Raw genomic sequence first — 17,588 nt, forward strand, 5'->3', positions numbered from 1 at the left:
CACATGATCACACTGACAGAACCACAGGCACATAGACACAGGCAACAGAGCATGCACAATGTCGGCACTAGTACAGTGTATATCCACCTTTCGCAGCAATGCAGGCTGCTATTCTCCCATGGAGACGATCGTAGAGATGCTGGATGTAGTCCTGTGGAACGGCTTGCCATGCCATTTCCACCTGGCGCCTCAGTTGGACCAGCGTTCGTGCTGGACGTGCAGACCGCGTGAGACGACGCTTCATCCAGTCCCAAACATGCTCAACGGGGGACAGATCCGGAGATCTTGCTGGCCAGGGTAGTTGACTTACACCTTCTAGAGCACGTTGGGTGGCACGGGATACATGCGGACGTGCATTGTCCTGTTGGAACAGCAAGTTCCCTTGCCGGTCTAGGAATGGTAGAACGATGGGTTCGATGACGGTTTGGATGTACCGTGCACTATTCAGTGTCCCCTCGACGATCACCAGTGGTGTACGGCCAGTGTAGGAGATCGCTCCCCACACCATGATGCCGGGTGTTGGCCCTGTGTGCCTCGGTCGTATGCAGTCCTGATTGTGGCGCTCACCTGCACGGCGCCAAACACGCATATGACCATCATGGCACCAAGACAGAAGCGACTCTCATCGCTGAAGACGACACCTCTCCATTCGTCCCTCCATTCACGCCTGTAGCGACACCACTAGAGGCGGGCTGCACGATGTTGGGGCGTGAGCGGAAGACGGCCTAACGGTGTGCGGGACCGTAGCCCAGCTTCATGGAGACGGTTGCGAATGGTCCTCGCCGATACCCCAGGAGCAACAGTGTCCCTAATTTGCTGGGAAGTGGCGGTGCGGTCCCCTACGGCACTGCGTAGGATCCTACGGTCTTGGCGTGCATCCGTGCGTCGCTGCGGTCCGGTCCCAGGTCGACGGGCACGTGCACCTTCCGCCGACCACGGGCGACAACATCGATGTACTGTGGAGACCTCACGCCCCACGTGTTGAGCAATTCGGCGGTACGTCCACCCGGCCTCCCGCATGCCCACTATACGCCCTCGCTCAAAGTCCGTCAACTGCACATGCGGTTCACGTCCACGCTGTCGCGGCATGCTACCAGTGTTAAAGACTGCTATGGAGCTCCGTATGCCACGGCAAACTGGATGACACTGACGGCGGCGGTGCACAAATGCTGCGCAGCTAGCGCCATTCGACGGCCAACACCGCGGTTCCTGGTGTGTCCGCTGTGCCGTGCGTGTGATGATTGCTTGTACAGCCCTCTCGCAGTGTCCGGAGCAAGTATGGTGGGTCTGACACACCGGTGTCAATGTGTTCTTTTTTCCATTTCCAGGAGTGTATAAACAAATAAGCAAAATATACAAACTGAGTAGTCCACGTGAAGATAGACAACATCATGGACATTTCGAGACGAGGAGCGCCGTGGTCCCGTGGTTAGCGTGAGCAGCTACGGAACGAGAGGTCCTTGGTTCAAGTCACCGCTCAAGCGATAAAATTTTCTTAATTTTAGCAAAGTTATGATCTATCCATTCGTTGATTGACGTCTCTGTTCACTGTAATGAGTTTAGTGTCTGTGTTTTGCGGCCGCACCGCAAAACCGTGCGATTAGTAGACGAAAGGACGTGCCTCTCCAATGGGAACCGAAAACTTTTGATCGCAAGGTCATAGGTCAACCGATTCCTCCACAGGAAAACACGTCTGATATATTCTATACGACACTGGTAACGGCATGTGCGTCACATGACAGGAATATGTTGTCGACCCACCTAACTTGTACACTTGGCGAATGGGTAAAAAGATTCTTCTACGTTGCCCGATTTAGGTTTTCTTGTGGATATGATAATTACTCCCAAAAAAGTGAAGGAAACATAAGAGTTTGTCACATAAACTGGAACAAATGAATCCAAAAGTCTCACACTCGGACACTTTTCCCTGTGCGCAGTCAAAACATATGTTTTTTACGTTTTCAAATTTTCGTGTGTAGACCGTCAAATCCTGCATATGTTCAAGAAAATCTGAATATGTCCTGGAATTTTGGAGAGCGAAGTTGATTATGTGTGAAAGCCTGAACTTTGATAATTATCTAAAAATAAAAAAATTAAAGTTTTTGCTGGAAGGAAGACTTGAACCAAGGACCTCTAGTTCGGCAGCTGCTCACGCTAACCATGGGACCACGGCGCTCCTGTGTTCAATCGGTTCTCGATGTTGTCTATCTTGCGCATAGACTACTCAGTTTGTATATTTTGCTTATTTTTTCATAGTTCCACACAACTTCTTCCTTTTTTTCTCGATTGATCTGTGTTCAGTTTTTCAAGGTCTATCCACTGTGCCAACTTATAAGTAAATCTGAGGGGGGTGCGATTGGGAGGTTCCCTTATCAGAGCGAGAATTTACGCCACCACTGAGCAAGTTACACCTACAATGCTACAGCGAATTAGGGAAGAAATCGACTTGTGATGGGGACGTGTGTAGGATAACCAAAGGAAACCACATAAAACCTCATTGGTTTAAGATACGAAACACAGCTGTATATCTTCTTTCAGTAAATTTATATGAATTCTTAGAACCGTAAAGTCCTTTTTGAAACACACTGTACTTGTAAGCACACCCTAATACATCTAAGTGGCCCTCCGCGGAACGTTTCACGGCAGGCAGTGCGCAGTGGGACAGGTTACTGGCGTCAAGCCAACTGCTGGCGCTATTAATGGAGCGCACCGCGTGTGGCAAGCACATCGTTAATTGGAAAGTGTTGGTCGATTAGATGACCGGTAACTACTCTTTGACCTTAATATCAGATCGTTTTTCTCCGCATTGTGGATCGTTTGTATTCTTCAAGTTGGTGGAGCATTATGTACACGTAACTGGCCCACCTTGAAACGTTTCACGACAGGGAACGTGCAAGAGGCCGCTGGCGCCAGGCCACGCGCCACTCACCAGACCCTGTTGGTGCAGCAGTGGGCGGCCGTCAGCACGAACTGCTGGCTGATGAGGGAGCCGCCGCACAGCCACGACGGACGCTCCGACCCCCGCCGCAGGTAGCCCAGCGCCGCCTGCAACAGCGCACCGCGCCACGCCGGCTGTCGTCACTGACTCCCAAGTCAGAGCGGTCACACAGCAATACTCACGGGCCCCGTGGTGTGCAACTCACTGAAACTGCAGCTTACCGTGAACAATACAGTGTTTTTAACAACCACAACCGTGATTAAAATGTCTTCCAGGTGTCGTACCACGTCAGCGTATAAAATACTTTATGTATTGACATCTTGGGTTGTCGGGTGTTCTGCCGGATATCAGCGTCGTACAGGGTGTTTCAAAAATGACCGGTATATTTGAAACGGCAATAAAAACTAAACGAGCAGCGATAGAAATACACCGTTTGTTGCAATATGCTTGGGACAACAGTACATTTTCAGGCGGACAAACTTTCGAAATTACAGTAGTTACAATTTTCAACAACAGATGGCGCTGCAAGTGATGTGAAAGATACAGAAGACAACACAGTCTGTGGGTGCGCCATTCTGTACGTCGTCTTTCTGCTGTAAGCGTGTGCTGTTCACAACTTGCAAGTGTGCTGTAGACAACATGGTTTATTCCTTAGAACAGAGGATTTTTCTGGTGTTGGAATTCCACCGCCCAGAACACAGTGTTGTTGCAACAAGACGAAACTTCAACGGAGGTTTAATGTAACCAAAGGACCGAAAAGCGATACAATAAAGGATCTGTTTGACAAATTTCAAGACTGGGAACGTGACGGATGAACGTGCTGGAAAGGTAGGGCGACCGCGTACGGCAACCACAGAGGGCAACGTGCAGCTAGTGCAGCAGGTGATCCAACAGCGGCCTCGGGTTTCCGTTCGCCGTGTTGCAGCTGCGGTCCAAATGACGCCAACGTCCACGTATCGTCTCGTGCGCCAGAGTTTACACCTCTATCCGTACAAAATTCAAACGCGGCAACCCCTCAGCGCCGCTACCATTGCTGCACGAGAGACATTCGCTAACGATATAGTGCACAGGATTGATGACGGCGATATGCATGTGGGCAGCATTTGGTTTACTGACGAAGCTTATTTTTACCTGGACGGCTTCGTCAGTAAACAGAACTGGCGCATATGGGGAACCGAAAAGCCCCATGTTGCAGTCCCATCGTCCCTGCATCCTCAAAAACTACTGGTCTGTGCCGCCTTTTCTTCCAAAGGAATCATTGGCCTATTTTTCAGATCCGAAACGATTACTGCATCACGCTATCTGGACATTCTTCGTGAATTTGTGGCGGTACAAACTGCCTTAGAGGACACTGCGAACACCTCGTGGTTTATGCAAGATGGTGCCCGGCCACATCGCACGGCCGACGTCTTTAATTTCCTGAATGAATATTTCGATGATCGTGTGATTGCTTTGGGCTATCCGAAACATACAGGAGGCGGCGTGGATTGGCCTCCCTATTCGCCAGACATGAACCCCTGTGACTTCTTTCTGTGGGGACACTTGAAAGACCAGGTGTACCGCCAGAATCCAGAAACAATTGAACAGCTGAAGCAGTACATCTCATCTGCATGTGAAGCCATTCCGCCAGACACGTTGTCAAAGGTTTCGGGTAATTTCATTCAGAGACTACGCCATATTATTGCTACGCATGGTGGATATGTGGAAAATATCGTACTATAGAGTTTCCCAGACCGCAGCGCCATCTGTTGTTGAAAATTGTAACTACTGTAATTTCGAAAGTTTGTCTGCCTGAAAATGTACTGTTGTTCCAAGCATATTGCAACAAACGCTGTATTTCTATCGCTGCTCTTTTAGTTTTTATTGCCGTTTCAAATGTACCGGTCATTTTTGAAACACCCTGTACTTGCACGATATTTCGGTCACGTAGCTCGTGGCCTTCATCAGGTGCTGGAGCGGGTGTGGTGGGCGGGGACCGCAGAGGGAACACCTAGAACCGCAGCGGACGGAAAACGGAGCAGCAACGCTCCAGCAGGTCGCAGGGAATGGGCGCGGACCACAGAGGAAGCGCCTGCAGCAGTTGGCGGAGGGGGAAGGCCATAGGTATAAATACTGGACCAGGTCCACTCGAGGAGCAGTCTCAGGTCGCACCTGATGAAGGCCACGAGTTACGTGACCGAAATACCGTGCAAGTACGGCGCTGATATCCGGCAGAACACCCGACAACCCGAGATGTCATTAGATGACCGGGAAAGCCTGAAGAGCTACACTTTATGTATTATTGAATATTCAATGAACTGTGCATGAAGCCCGACCACCAGGCATTACATGCATTCATCAAAAATGATTGTGCATTGAGAATGGCTAGTTTCTAGCTGAAATCTAGATCTGCCAATAAAATTTCAAAAGGACGACTGATAGCTCAAATCTATTATTTACAAGTCAATATAACAGTCGCTGCGTGCAACAGCCTTCTGAATGGAAGGTAACCTGATATTTAACTTATTCTTTTCAATTTCGTCAATTTTTTTTCTTTTTTGCCATGTTCGCCACCCACCTTGCATCGAGTTTCATGAAAAAGAAACACTATTAAAATTCAATTTCCTGTGCGCTCTTCCATTTTTGTTTTTTGTTTTCAGGTAATACTTTTTGCTTGCACTTAAACACGGTGCTTGGACTAGATGTGTGGCGACCTGTGGCAGCTCTGACGCCAGAGTCCACTCAAGTGGTGCCGGCAGAGTACCGGAGCCAGCACTAGTGTTTCGAACTACACTTTTCAGCGTACGATGTTGAACACGGCGCTCCGCGGTAGGCCCCCCACCCCGTGTTCCCATGTTGACCGAACGGCATCGTCAATTACGACTGCAGTGGGCGCATTATCGTCAGATTGCACCGTCAATCACTCGAAATCCGTTGCCTGGTCAGATGAATCACGTTTCTCACTAACAAGGGGAGGCTGCCAATTGTGAAATTCAGATTCGATTCATACTGCGCATAATAAAAGCTCATGGCCAGAGGTGTAATGTGGCAAAGCACCAAGATGCACTTCTCAGCCGTTGTCGAGAAAATCGACAGTTAAAAGAAACCGTTGCGGTGAAATTCTCTCTACGATCATAAGTTTCCACAGCGTCGTGGCGGAGCGGTAAGCGCTCGGGTTCGTAATCGGAAGATCAGTCGCCGGATCGAATCTCGCGCCATGCAATTTTTTTTTATTATTAGTTTTTTGTAATTCAAATATATATATATATATATATATATATATATATATATATATATATATACTATTAATGAATTGCTTATGCATGTTGGTGAAGGCGGATCGCTCTCCAATTGTACCGCCTCCATTTTTCCGTTTGTTTAACAGGGTGTACCAAAGCTCTACCGCCCGCACTGATTTTCGACGATGTTATAAGTTGCGCTAGGGACCGCATCTACCTTCTTTCGAAGTTAGCAGGCAACTACGCTGTTATGCGGCGGCTCGTTTCGGCCCATTCAACATCTGTCCTTCAAGTGTAACGAGCCAGTAACGGAGTTTATATTTCATACCTGCCACAGCAAATTTGTGTTCGTGGGGTCTCTATTCTAATTCGAACGTTTGACTTACGCTATACGTATTCGTTTCGGAATATCGTTTCTACGTCTTCCGTTAACTATACGTGGTTAACATTGTGAAGACAATTAATAACATTTGTGAAATACAACTTTGTTTGCGGAAAACATAATGATGTTCGAAGTCGCCAGTTTTTCCACGACAAACGACTTTCAACAACTTATTATATGCATAATTGTTGCAACTGATTGCCGGGAATATATATATATATATATATATATATATATATATATATATATATTTGAATTACAAAAAACAAATACTAAAAAAAAAGGTTGCATAGCGCGAGATTCGATCCGGTGACTTTCGGATTACGAACCCGAGCGCTTACCGCTGCACCACGACGCTGTAGAAAATTATTAATCGTAGAGAGTATTTCACCGCAACGGTTTCTTTTAACTGTCGATTTTCTCGACAACGGCTGAGAAGTGCATATTGGTGCTTTACCACATTACACCTCTGGCCATGAGCTTTTATTATGCGCAGTATGAATCGAATCTGAATTTCTCAATTGGCGGCCTCCTCTTGTAAGACCAGGCTGATTGTCGCATGCGGATAGGGCGCGAACTCTTGCTCCGAACATCCGCTATACACCCCTGACGATGGCTGCAGGCCGGTGGAGGGAGGGGGGGGGGGGACATTCAGATGGACCTCTATGGAACCTGTAGTAGCGATCGAAGCCACCACGACAGCTGGGTGGACTACGCGAATATTATTGCAGACCGTCTGCAACCGTTCACGCTGCATGTACTATAATGGCATCTTACAGCTTCCTGGACAGTTTCGAGAAGCATGATGGTGCACCCAAATTAATGTCTTGGCCACCAAATTCCCGTGATCTGAACTCGCTGGAAGACGTTACGGACGCTACGCAGCGCCAGCTCCGATCTCGGAAACCATCGGCCGCAATTGGCGGGAACTGCGTGACGGCGCGTCGGCACCTGGTGCCAGCACGTACCTCCGCACACCCAGGTACGAATCCATGCCACGCAGGATCGCTCTTTTACTGCATTCCAGAGGCGTCCACTGTCTTTTTGGCAAATCAGTATCACAGCAAGACTGAGACGGTGGGTTTCTGGCGCCAGGCGATATCGATTCTTACTTCCAACTTTGATCGTTGTCCCTGTGCCTTGTTCTGTTTGCGTCTTTGAGGCACGCTATTTACGGTGGCGCGCGTGCGCAAGGCGAGGAGAGTGGGTCTGTGCATGAACCGACTCAATCTGTGACGTGACGTGCTTTCGATGTTGTGGGGAGTTGGCGACACTGTGTCACGTGGACGGCCATATGCCGTAAGGACCAGTTGAGTTGGAGCAACGAAGAAGCATGGGCCGCTGCCGGAAGGTATTACAGTTGCATTGACACGGCTGGCCAGTGGTGAACAGCATTCGCCAATATTTCGAGAGCTATGTGGATGGATGGCGTGTGAATTTCACATGAAGAAGAAAAAATTAATCGCCAAGCTTTCGTGGTAGGTTCCTCCTTCTGTATTTAGTGAATATTATTGCGTACTTAAGGACTGTTGCAGTTGCTCGTGCTAGTGGCCAGCAAAACATTCACTGCAGTGGTGGGGAGGCGATTTATGTTCTGGAACGGCCATGAAATTATGTTACTGAAGTGGCTAGAAATAGCGCCTCGCATTTGTAAGTTTGGATTTGGTGCTTAGTAGCACGCTGAACGTAGCTGGTTCACTTGAACGTCATTTCTTAATTTATAGATTTAGAATTTTCTGCTTTTACGAATTAGTGGTAGTTGTTGTTTCTTAATAATTTCTTGTGCGTATTGAAGTGACATTAGTTCCCTATTCCAATTTCAAATACCTACCTGAACGCTTATTGTCACGTTACGTACTGCATGTTTGATTTATGTGGTGTCAGCCATCAAGCAAAGACAGATTACCTTAAGTCATTGGGTGTGGACTGGCACGTATTTTCACGTAGTATCTAGATTTTTCTTTTTTTTATCACAGGAAACTAAGCTCCTTAATTCTGTTCATTGGTTAACTTGTAATATGTTTATATTAAGGTATTGCTTTTCTATTTATATATTTGTGTAGCTTGTATATACTACAGTGTGTCTACCGTCATATTTTCCTGTTTTCAGAAACGTGTATAGTGGTCGACGCGAGCAAACCTCGCCCCGCGAGCTTGCAGTGTGACGGAAATCTCAGGATTTGAACTCAGGGCCGTCCGGACCCCGTTAACGCGCGATTTCTCTATTCCATTCAGCGAGAGGCTTGTTTTAGGCAGAAGATTTCCTACTGCCCAAAGTTGAGTATAAGTTCACCCATTCGATCGTGTGTTTGTGAAATAGTAATAGAATAGCGTCTGCTCGCGTCCATCACATATTCATCAAATTGACGTTTTGCCTAGTCTAGAATCTTCAGGACGTTGAGTGTAGTAGAATGCTAAGTGTAAGCAGAACAATTAATAGTGCCCTTCAGGTCAGATAGCATCAAATTAAGTTTACCTTTTCAGTAAGTGTAAAACTGAGTGAGAAAGGCGATAGCCGACATTGTAAACATTTAGTTATCTGTTGTTACCCTCACGTAAAGAGGCCGTTGTCAGAACTGTGACGGTTAATATTGTGAATACTGATTGTGGATAGGGCCCTGATATGCAAATGTTGTTAACTGATTATTACTGCTGATGAATTCATGTGTATGTGTAATCAATAAAGAAGTGTTGCAACTAAAAACTGGTTGCGTTACTGCTGTATAAGGTTAGACTGTGCAATGGCCACACCAACAACAGTAAAGATTTTAGCAGCTTTGTCGTTATACATAAATAGCTCACAGATAAAAATAATTGACAGAGGTGAAATAAGAGGTAAGTCACAGTACAAATACTGGTATCGATGACATATTGAAGTCTGAACCCTCAGATTTCTGTTGTGATAGACACCGAGCCCTGTTCGTGGAATCTAAAGAAACTTTTTGTGGGGTCAATTCTAATAGAAGTAAGGATAAGAAAATACGCATTATAAGCACTGCTTACTATACGCGTATTCTATCAGGGGTATAAATGGAGATATTTTTATTGGTGGCTGAGGAAGGTTTACTGAACAACATTACGTCAGTACTTACTTCATTTACAGACTAATAATTACAACTATTAGGAGTCATATGTTTTCAGGTCGGTTAGTACCCCCAAGTACATGTGACAAAAACAAACCACTAATGCTTATTTTTCCCTACGCAACGGGTCCGGTGTTGAAGTGTGGATGTGCGGAGCCAAAACGTTTGGTCTATATTGACAAGTGTCACTTATTGGTGCAATTACGACCTTGCAGAAAACGTCAGGCAGTAAATTATGTGACGTGATTACGGGAAGACAGGCACAGAGAAATAAACAAAAAACTGGTACAAATGGCTCTAAGCACTATGGGACTTAACATCTGAGGTCATCAGTCCCCTAGACTTAGAACTACTTAAACCTAACTAACCTAAGGACATCACATACATCCAAGCCCGAAGCAGGATTCGAACCTGCGACCGCAGCAGCAGCGCGGTTCCAGACTGAAGCGCCTAGAACTGCTCTGCCACAGCGGCCGGCGAGAAATAACTAACTGGCACACTAAAGAAGGTACAGATTAAGGTACCAATGGTGACAGTATCTACCATTAAACCCCTAACACCGACGTAACTCACTTCTTAATCTAATTTCTTATACGCGGAGAAAAAAACAACTGGCACACTAAAGAAGGTACATATTAAGGTACCAGTGATCACAGTATCTAACATTACAACCCTAACACCAAAGTAACCCACTTCTCAATGTAAATTAATTGCAGTATTACCTAGCTATGTCACTTAGTGGTTAGCAAGCTGGACTTGCATTCAGTTGGACGACGAATCGAATCCCGTCTGGCAGTCCGAGTACAGACTTTCCACGATCTCCCCAGATCGCTCCAGGCAAACACCAGTATGGCCCTCTTCAAAGGGCATGGCCGATTTCCTTGCCCATCCTTCCCTAATCCGAGCGGCTGCTCTTCCTCTAATGACCTTGTTGGCGCCGGAACGTTAAACTCTATCTTCCTTTCTTTTTCCTTCGGGAGGACGACCGTTCAAATCCCCGTCCGTGATTTCCCTAAATTGAACAAACAAGAACCAGGATGGTCCCACAATCCCTGTCCGTGGTTTCGCGAAACAAACAACGACCAGGGTGGTACATTTTCTGTTTACCTCGTAGTAAAGCGCAGATGCAGATCAGCAGCTTCCAAAAGCTCCTCATCGCTAGCAAAATACTGCATCCAAAAAACATGTTCATGTTTAGGAAAAGATTTCAAATTTTCGAGGCATTGTGCAGAAGTCCGTCGTCATGCGGAAATATCATGCCGGGACGTACCATGCCAGATTGTTGGATTTCAGATCGCGCTGAGGCCTCTTTAACATTTCGCTGTAGTGTTGAATCAGTTGTGCCTCTGTTTCTGAACTGAACCATAAGTGTACGTTTAGTATCTTAGAAAATTGTTACACACGTCTTCTTTAGGCGGCATTTCACATTTGCGTGGTAAGATCTTCGTCTGCATGCAGTAGCAAGTACATCACAACCGAGCCTGTACTGTGGGTTTTAGGTCGTTGACGAATGTAGACGATCTGTTACCTCCTTGCCTAATAGTTCACATAATTTCATAATAAACTAGAAGCGTCATTCACTCGCAGCACTGCCATTGGTAAAATTTTCGCCATTAACTGCACAGACATCAAGCTGTATGTCAGCGCGCGTGGTACCTATTTTTCTTTTCCTTTTTTGTAGATTAAAAGAAATGCTAGTATTGCGCCTTACTTAGTATGATTCGAGATAGGTAGCGTTAATAACAAACAAACATCGGCGTTGAAGGCTCAACGGTACCGGCTGGCCGCCGTGTCATCCTAATCCCTTAGGCGTCGCCGGATGCGGATAAGGAGGGGGAAGTAGTCAGCGCACCGCTGTCTCGGCCGTTGTCAGTTTTCGTGACTAGTGCAGCTACTGCTCAATCAGGTAGCTCCTCAATTGGCCTCACTAGGGCTGTCTGCACACTTCAGTTGTAGCTGGGGTGATTTATTGGCCACGTAATTCAGTAAAACTTAAAATCACGAACTTGACATCAGAAATATTTTTATAGGTTACCCAGTAAACGGGTGACACATCTAAAACAGTTAACACTTTGCATTAACGATTCATGTGTGTCAAACCATCACGTAATCCGCTCTGCACAGTGAAAATCCGTTCTGAACAATCCTCCCAGACCGTAACCAAGCCATTTCTCCGCAATATCCTTTCTTCCAGGAGTTCTAGTCCAGTAAGGTGTGCAGGAGAAATGCGAAATTCGGAAGGTAGCAGACGAGGTACTGGCGGAAGTACGCCGTGGGGGCCGGCCGCGTCTCGTGCTTGAATGACTGGCGGCACAGCACTTGTCCGCAACAGCTGAAGGTCCCCAGGCTTGAATCCCCGCCCAGCACATAGTATGAATTTCCAGTTTGTTTTCAACCAGCGCACACTCAGCTGTAACGTGGAATTTCATCATGGAGGCGTGTTATTCCTTTTTGTAGTCTGCCATAACGTTGCTGTGGTTCAGTATTGCATCACTGTAGGATGCCAGCTGGGCACTTAATTTCAGCATAACTGCCTCGTCTCACACTATAAAATTCCTTGTGACATTTCGTGTCCTTACTTTGCGATTCTTTCCGTCCACTGTCTCTTCAACTACAATCTTCAGCAACATCTGAATTTGTAATATGTGTCCAACTCTTCTCTCTCACCAATTCATTACATTCTTTGTTAGGAATTTTTGGTCGTTGATTCGTCACAGGACGTCTTCATTCCTTACTCGATCGATGCAGCTGACGTAGAACAGTCGCCAGTAACATCGAATTTCAATGAGAACATTTACCGTACAGACAGACAGTTACGAAACTGGTTCATTTATATTGAATACTGTCTACGTTTTGTATCCATGCATAGATATGCCTCCTATGAAGTTTTCAAAAATCTTTTCCTCGTGTTAAGTTTTATATTTTGCGATGTCAGCAGCTTCTTGTTCTTATAAAAACCCCTACTGACTTATGCAACCTTTACTATCACGCCGTCTTGCATCTCCCTTTCCCTATCCACCTTACTGATGAGACACGAAAACGCATTGCGTTCTCGAGTATCTCTTGTCCATGTTTAACTTTTATCCAATATGGTGTGCACACCATTATATTAGCTTTATTTTTGTTCACGTGTATTTTGGCACGACGTAACCACAATCAAATCTAAATTATAAAGCAGTGTCATCAGTGAAGTAAAACACTTAGCAATGCAAACACATTTATTGCAGATACCATCATACCATCCTCATGGACGGAGGGTGCTGCTATTTATATGAACACTGAATATTCCAGAGTATGCAAACATTACAAACGTAAGAAATTTCGAGAACCATACAGAAATGATAAATACTAAAAAAATATTTGCTGCTGAACAGGTCTGAAACGGCGACCCGCATACGCAAGCCACTGACCCCTACTGCTACTCCAACATTACACAATGCACAGCTCACGGCATTGATCCCTCTCTTGGAGAAACAGCGTCCCGTTGTTTGAGATGTTATCACTGGAGCCGAGTACAGCATCCTAGAGCTAGACGTTGTTAGAGGTCCAGCGTATGGCAGCACTGGAGCAGCGTCAAGTTTGGGTCATGTTGTCACATATCCTTCAGTATGGTAAGTAGCAAAGGTCGCTCCTCCCATCGAAGCTTCACAATAAGCGAGTGGGCCTTCAGTTTGCTTGAACAAGAATCTCCCATCGTCAGTTTGCACCTGAGGATTGTAGTAAGTCTCTGCGTTGTTGCCTTCTTAATGAAGGTTCATAATCCTCGACTATGCATGCGACGTCTGACAAGAGATGAATGGTACGATACATTATATTAACTTTTCCAACAGTCACACTTCCCACATAGGCTAAAAATCTATACCAAGTCTTCGAGCCTGAATCTCACTGGCCAGTGCTTGGCGTTATAGCACTCCCGGTATTTCTTCGGGTGTGCAGAATCTATATGCCAGCCAGCTGCCTTGTTTCTTTAGCCCTGGCGATCTGTTCCACTTACTCATCTTGATTGTCGTCCGACTGAAACAAGAACAGTGTATAGATTGTCATTTTGGCCTCGCTACAGTGAAGTACACTCCTGGAAATTGAAATAAGAACACCGTGAATTCATTGTCCCAGGAAGGGGAAACTTTATTGACACATTCCTGCGGTCAGATACATCACATGATCACACTGACAGAACCACAGGCACATAGACACAGGCAACAGAGCATGCACAATGTCGGCACTAGTGCAGTGTATATCCACCTTTCGCTGCAATGCAGGCTGCTATTCTCCCATGGAGACGATCGTAGAGATGCTGGATGTAGTCCTGTGGAACGGCTTGCCATGCCATTTCCACCTGGCGCCTCAGTTGGACCAGCGTTCGTGCTGGACGTGCAGACCGCGTGAGACGACGCTTCATCCAGTCCCAAACATGCTCAATGGGGGACAGATCCGGAGATCTTGCTGGCCAGGGTAGTTGACTTACACCTTCTAGAGCACGTTGGGTGGCACGGGATACATGCGGACGTACATTGTCCTGTTGGAACAGCAAGTTCCCTTGCCGGTCTAGGAATGGTAGAACGATGGGTTCGATGACGGTTTGGATGTACCGTGCACTATTCAGTGTCCCCTCGACGATCACCAGTGGTGTACGGTCAGTGTAGGAGATCGCTCCCCACACCATGATGCCGGGTGTTGGCCCTGTGTGCCTCGGTCGTATGCAGTCCTGATTGTGGCGCTCACCTGCACGGCGCCAAACGCGCATACGACCATCATTGGCACCAAGGCAGAAGCGACTCTCATCGCTGAAGACGACACGTCTCCATTCGTCCCTCCATTCACGCCTGTCGCGACACCACTGGAGGCGGGCTGCACAATGTTGGAGCGTGAGCGGAAGACGGCCTAACGGTGTGCGGGACCGTAGCCCAGCTTCATGGAGACGGTTGCGAATGGTCCTCGCCGATACCCCAGGAGCAACAGTGTCCCTAATTTGCTGGGAAGTGGCGGTGCGGTCCCCTACGGCACTGCGTAGGATCCTACGGTCTTGGCGTGCATCCGTGCGTCGCTGCGGTCCGGTCCCAGGTCGACGGGCACGTGCACCTTCCGCCGACCACTGGCGACAACATCGATGTACTGTGGAGACCTCATGCCCCACGTGTTGAGCAATTCGGCGGTACGTCCACCCGGCCTCCCGCATGCCCACTATACGCCCTCGCTCAAAGTCCGTCAACTGCACATACGGTTCACGTCCACGCTGTCGCGGCATGCTACCAGTGTTAAAGACTGCGATGGAGCTCCGTATGCCACGGCAAACTGGCTGACACTGACGGCGGCGGTGCACAAATGCTGCGCAGCTAGCGCCATTCGACGGCCAACACCGCGGTTCCTGGTGTGTCCGCTGTGCCGTGCGTGTGATCATTGCTTGTACAGCCCTCTCGCAGTGTCCGGAGCAAGTATGGTGGGTCTGACACACCGGTGTCAATGTGTTCTTTTTTCCATTTCCAGGAGTGTATATTGTGTCTTGATTCGGTGAGTTGTATGCGAATCTCACAACAAACAGTATGATACACCAGTCTCTTTGTTCCAAATCAAGGTACATCAATAGCATATCAGCCAGATTCTTATTGAAGTTTTCTGTGAGGCCATTCATCTGTGGGCTGCACACAATTGTCATCATGCGCGCGTTTGTTCATTAGATCCAGAAAATATTAGATACAGGCTCCCAGGTAGATGCTATTTTCCTTGACTTCCAGAAGGCGTTTCGCACTGTCGCCTGATAAACAAAGTAAGAGCCTACGGAATATCAGACCAGCTGTCAGGCTGGATTGAAGAGATTTTAGCAAACAGAACACAGCATGTTGTTATCAATGGAGAGACGTCTACAGACGTTAAAGTAACCTCTGGCGTGCCACAGGGGAGTGTTATGGGACCATTACTTTTCACAATATATATAAATTACCTAGTAGATAGTGTCGGAAGTTCCATGCGGCTTTTCGCGGATGATGCTGTAGTATACAGAGAAGTTGCAGCATTAGAAAATTGTAGCGAAATGCAGGAAGATCTGCAGCGGATAGGCACTTGGTGCAGGGAGTGGCAACTGACCCTTAACATAGACAAATGTAATGTATTGCGAATACATAGAAAGAAGGATCCTTTATTGTATGATTATATAATAGCAGAACAAACACTGGTAGCAGTTACTTCTGTAAAATATCTGGGACTATGCGTGCGGAACGATTTGAAGTGGAATGATCATATAAAATTAATTGTTGGTAAGGCGGGTGCCAGGTTGAGATTCATTGGAAGAGTCCTTAGAAAATGTAGTCCATCAACAAAGGAGGTGGCTTACAAAACACTCGTTCGACCTATACTTGAGTATTGCTCATCAGTGTGGGATCCGTACCAGATCGGGTTGACGGAGGAGATAGAGAAGATCCAAAGAAGAGCGGCGCGTTTCGTCACAGGGTTATTTCGTAACCGTGATAGCGTTGCGGAGATGTTTAACAAACTCAAGTGGCAGACTCTGCAAGAGAGGCGCTCTGCATCGCGGTGTAGCTTGCTCGCCAGGTTTCGAGAGGGTGCGTTTCTGGATGAGGTATCGAATATATTGCTTCCCCCTACTTATACCTCCCGAGGAGATCACGAATGTAAAATTAGAGAGATTAGAGCGCGCACGGAGGCTTTCAGACAGTCGTTCTTCCCGCGAACCATACGCGACTGGAACAGGAAAGGGAGGTAATGACAGTGGCACGTAAAGTGCCCTCCGCCACACACCGTTTGGTGGCTTGCGGAGTATAAATGTAGATGTAGATGTAGATGTTGTCACAATGTGAAGTTACCCCTGATACTACTCGCGACTGGAAAACTTTTCCATCATCAGAGATCATCACATGGGGTGCTCTCTGCTTCAAAATCATGTGTTCCGCAAGCAAAGTTACAGTTTATGAGGCTTCAGCGTTCGGCATAGCGTTTCTGACAGCATATCAGGTGATGTACTCTGTGCAGACTATTATCCACCTATCGTCATTTGCGTACTTGGAAAATCTCCCAAGAGGTCGCTTCCAGTCTGCAGGCGTGGCGCTGCCGCAGGTGTAATCTATTTCAGATGCCCCAGAGGTAATTGCGGCACTCTGCTAACATCCGTGGCATTCCTTACAGTGAATCCACGTAGTGTCTAATGGGTCAGTAAGGGACTGGCCAGTGATACCTGCATCTGCTGCCATGTAGAGAATCCCAGGTGACTAGATGCTGGAACATTATGGAAATATGTACTTCAGCATAGTCGGCTGTAGATGTGCTGAGATGATGAGTAACCATTTCTGCCCGTGTTTGTAAATAGTGGCTCTTATACGAGGGTTGGAACTTTGGCAACTATTTATTCACAACCGATACAAAAGAGTTACATGTTTGCACCTGTTACTGTCCTTCAAAGTAGTCACCAGCGTTGTGTAGAACCCGTTGCCAGCTTTGTGGAAGGTGTAGTATACCGTTAGCAGAGCCTCTCCTGTTGATGGTGCGAATGGAGCGGCCTACTGTCTGTCGAATCTCTGGAACAGTTCTGAAGCGAATGACACGAAGTGGTTCCTTCATCTTCGGAATCAAAGTCACAAGGACTTAAGTCGTATTACTGTCCGTTTTTTGTGCATCACCTGCGACCAGCTTTGCGAAAGAAGCGCGGACACTTTCTGCGCAACCCACTCGTCATTTTGCACGACAGTGCGCCGGCGCATACAGCGCAAGCTGTGGCTGCTCTGTTCGGTCGATTGGACTGGGAAGTACTGTACCATCCACCATACTCCCCGGACTTAAGTCCTTGTGACTTTGATTTGATTCCGAAGATGAAGAAACCAATTCGTGACATTCGCTTCAGAACCGTTCCAGAGATTCGACAGGCAGTAGACCGCTCCATTCGCACCATCAACAGAACAGGCTCTGCTAACGGTATACTATGCCTTCCACATCGCTGGCAACGGGTTCTACACAACGCT

The 17,588-nt window shown here is 47.1% G+C and overlaps 1 protein-coding gene across 1 annotated transcript in view; it reads right to left on the reverse strand.

The window, feature by feature from the left end:
- Window positions 1-17,588, reverse strand: part of LOC124613854 (venom protease-like) — a 174,343-nt gene that overhangs the window by 57,911 nt on the left and 98,844 nt on the right. The window contains exon 4 of the mRNA XM_047142579.1: window positions 2,930-3,045. Coding sequence (XP_046998535.1) covers window positions 2,930-3,045 — 116 coding nt within the window. The remainder of the gene's footprint in view (window positions 1-2,929; window positions 3,046-17,588) is intronic.

The sequence above is a fragment of the Schistocerca americana genome, chromosome 4, assembly GCF_021461395.2.
Source record: "Schistocerca americana isolate TAMUIC-IGC-003095 chromosome 4, iqSchAmer2.1, whole genome shotgun sequence".
NCBI classification, from domain to species: Eukaryota; Metazoa; Arthropoda; class Insecta; order Orthoptera; family Acrididae; genus Schistocerca; species Schistocerca americana.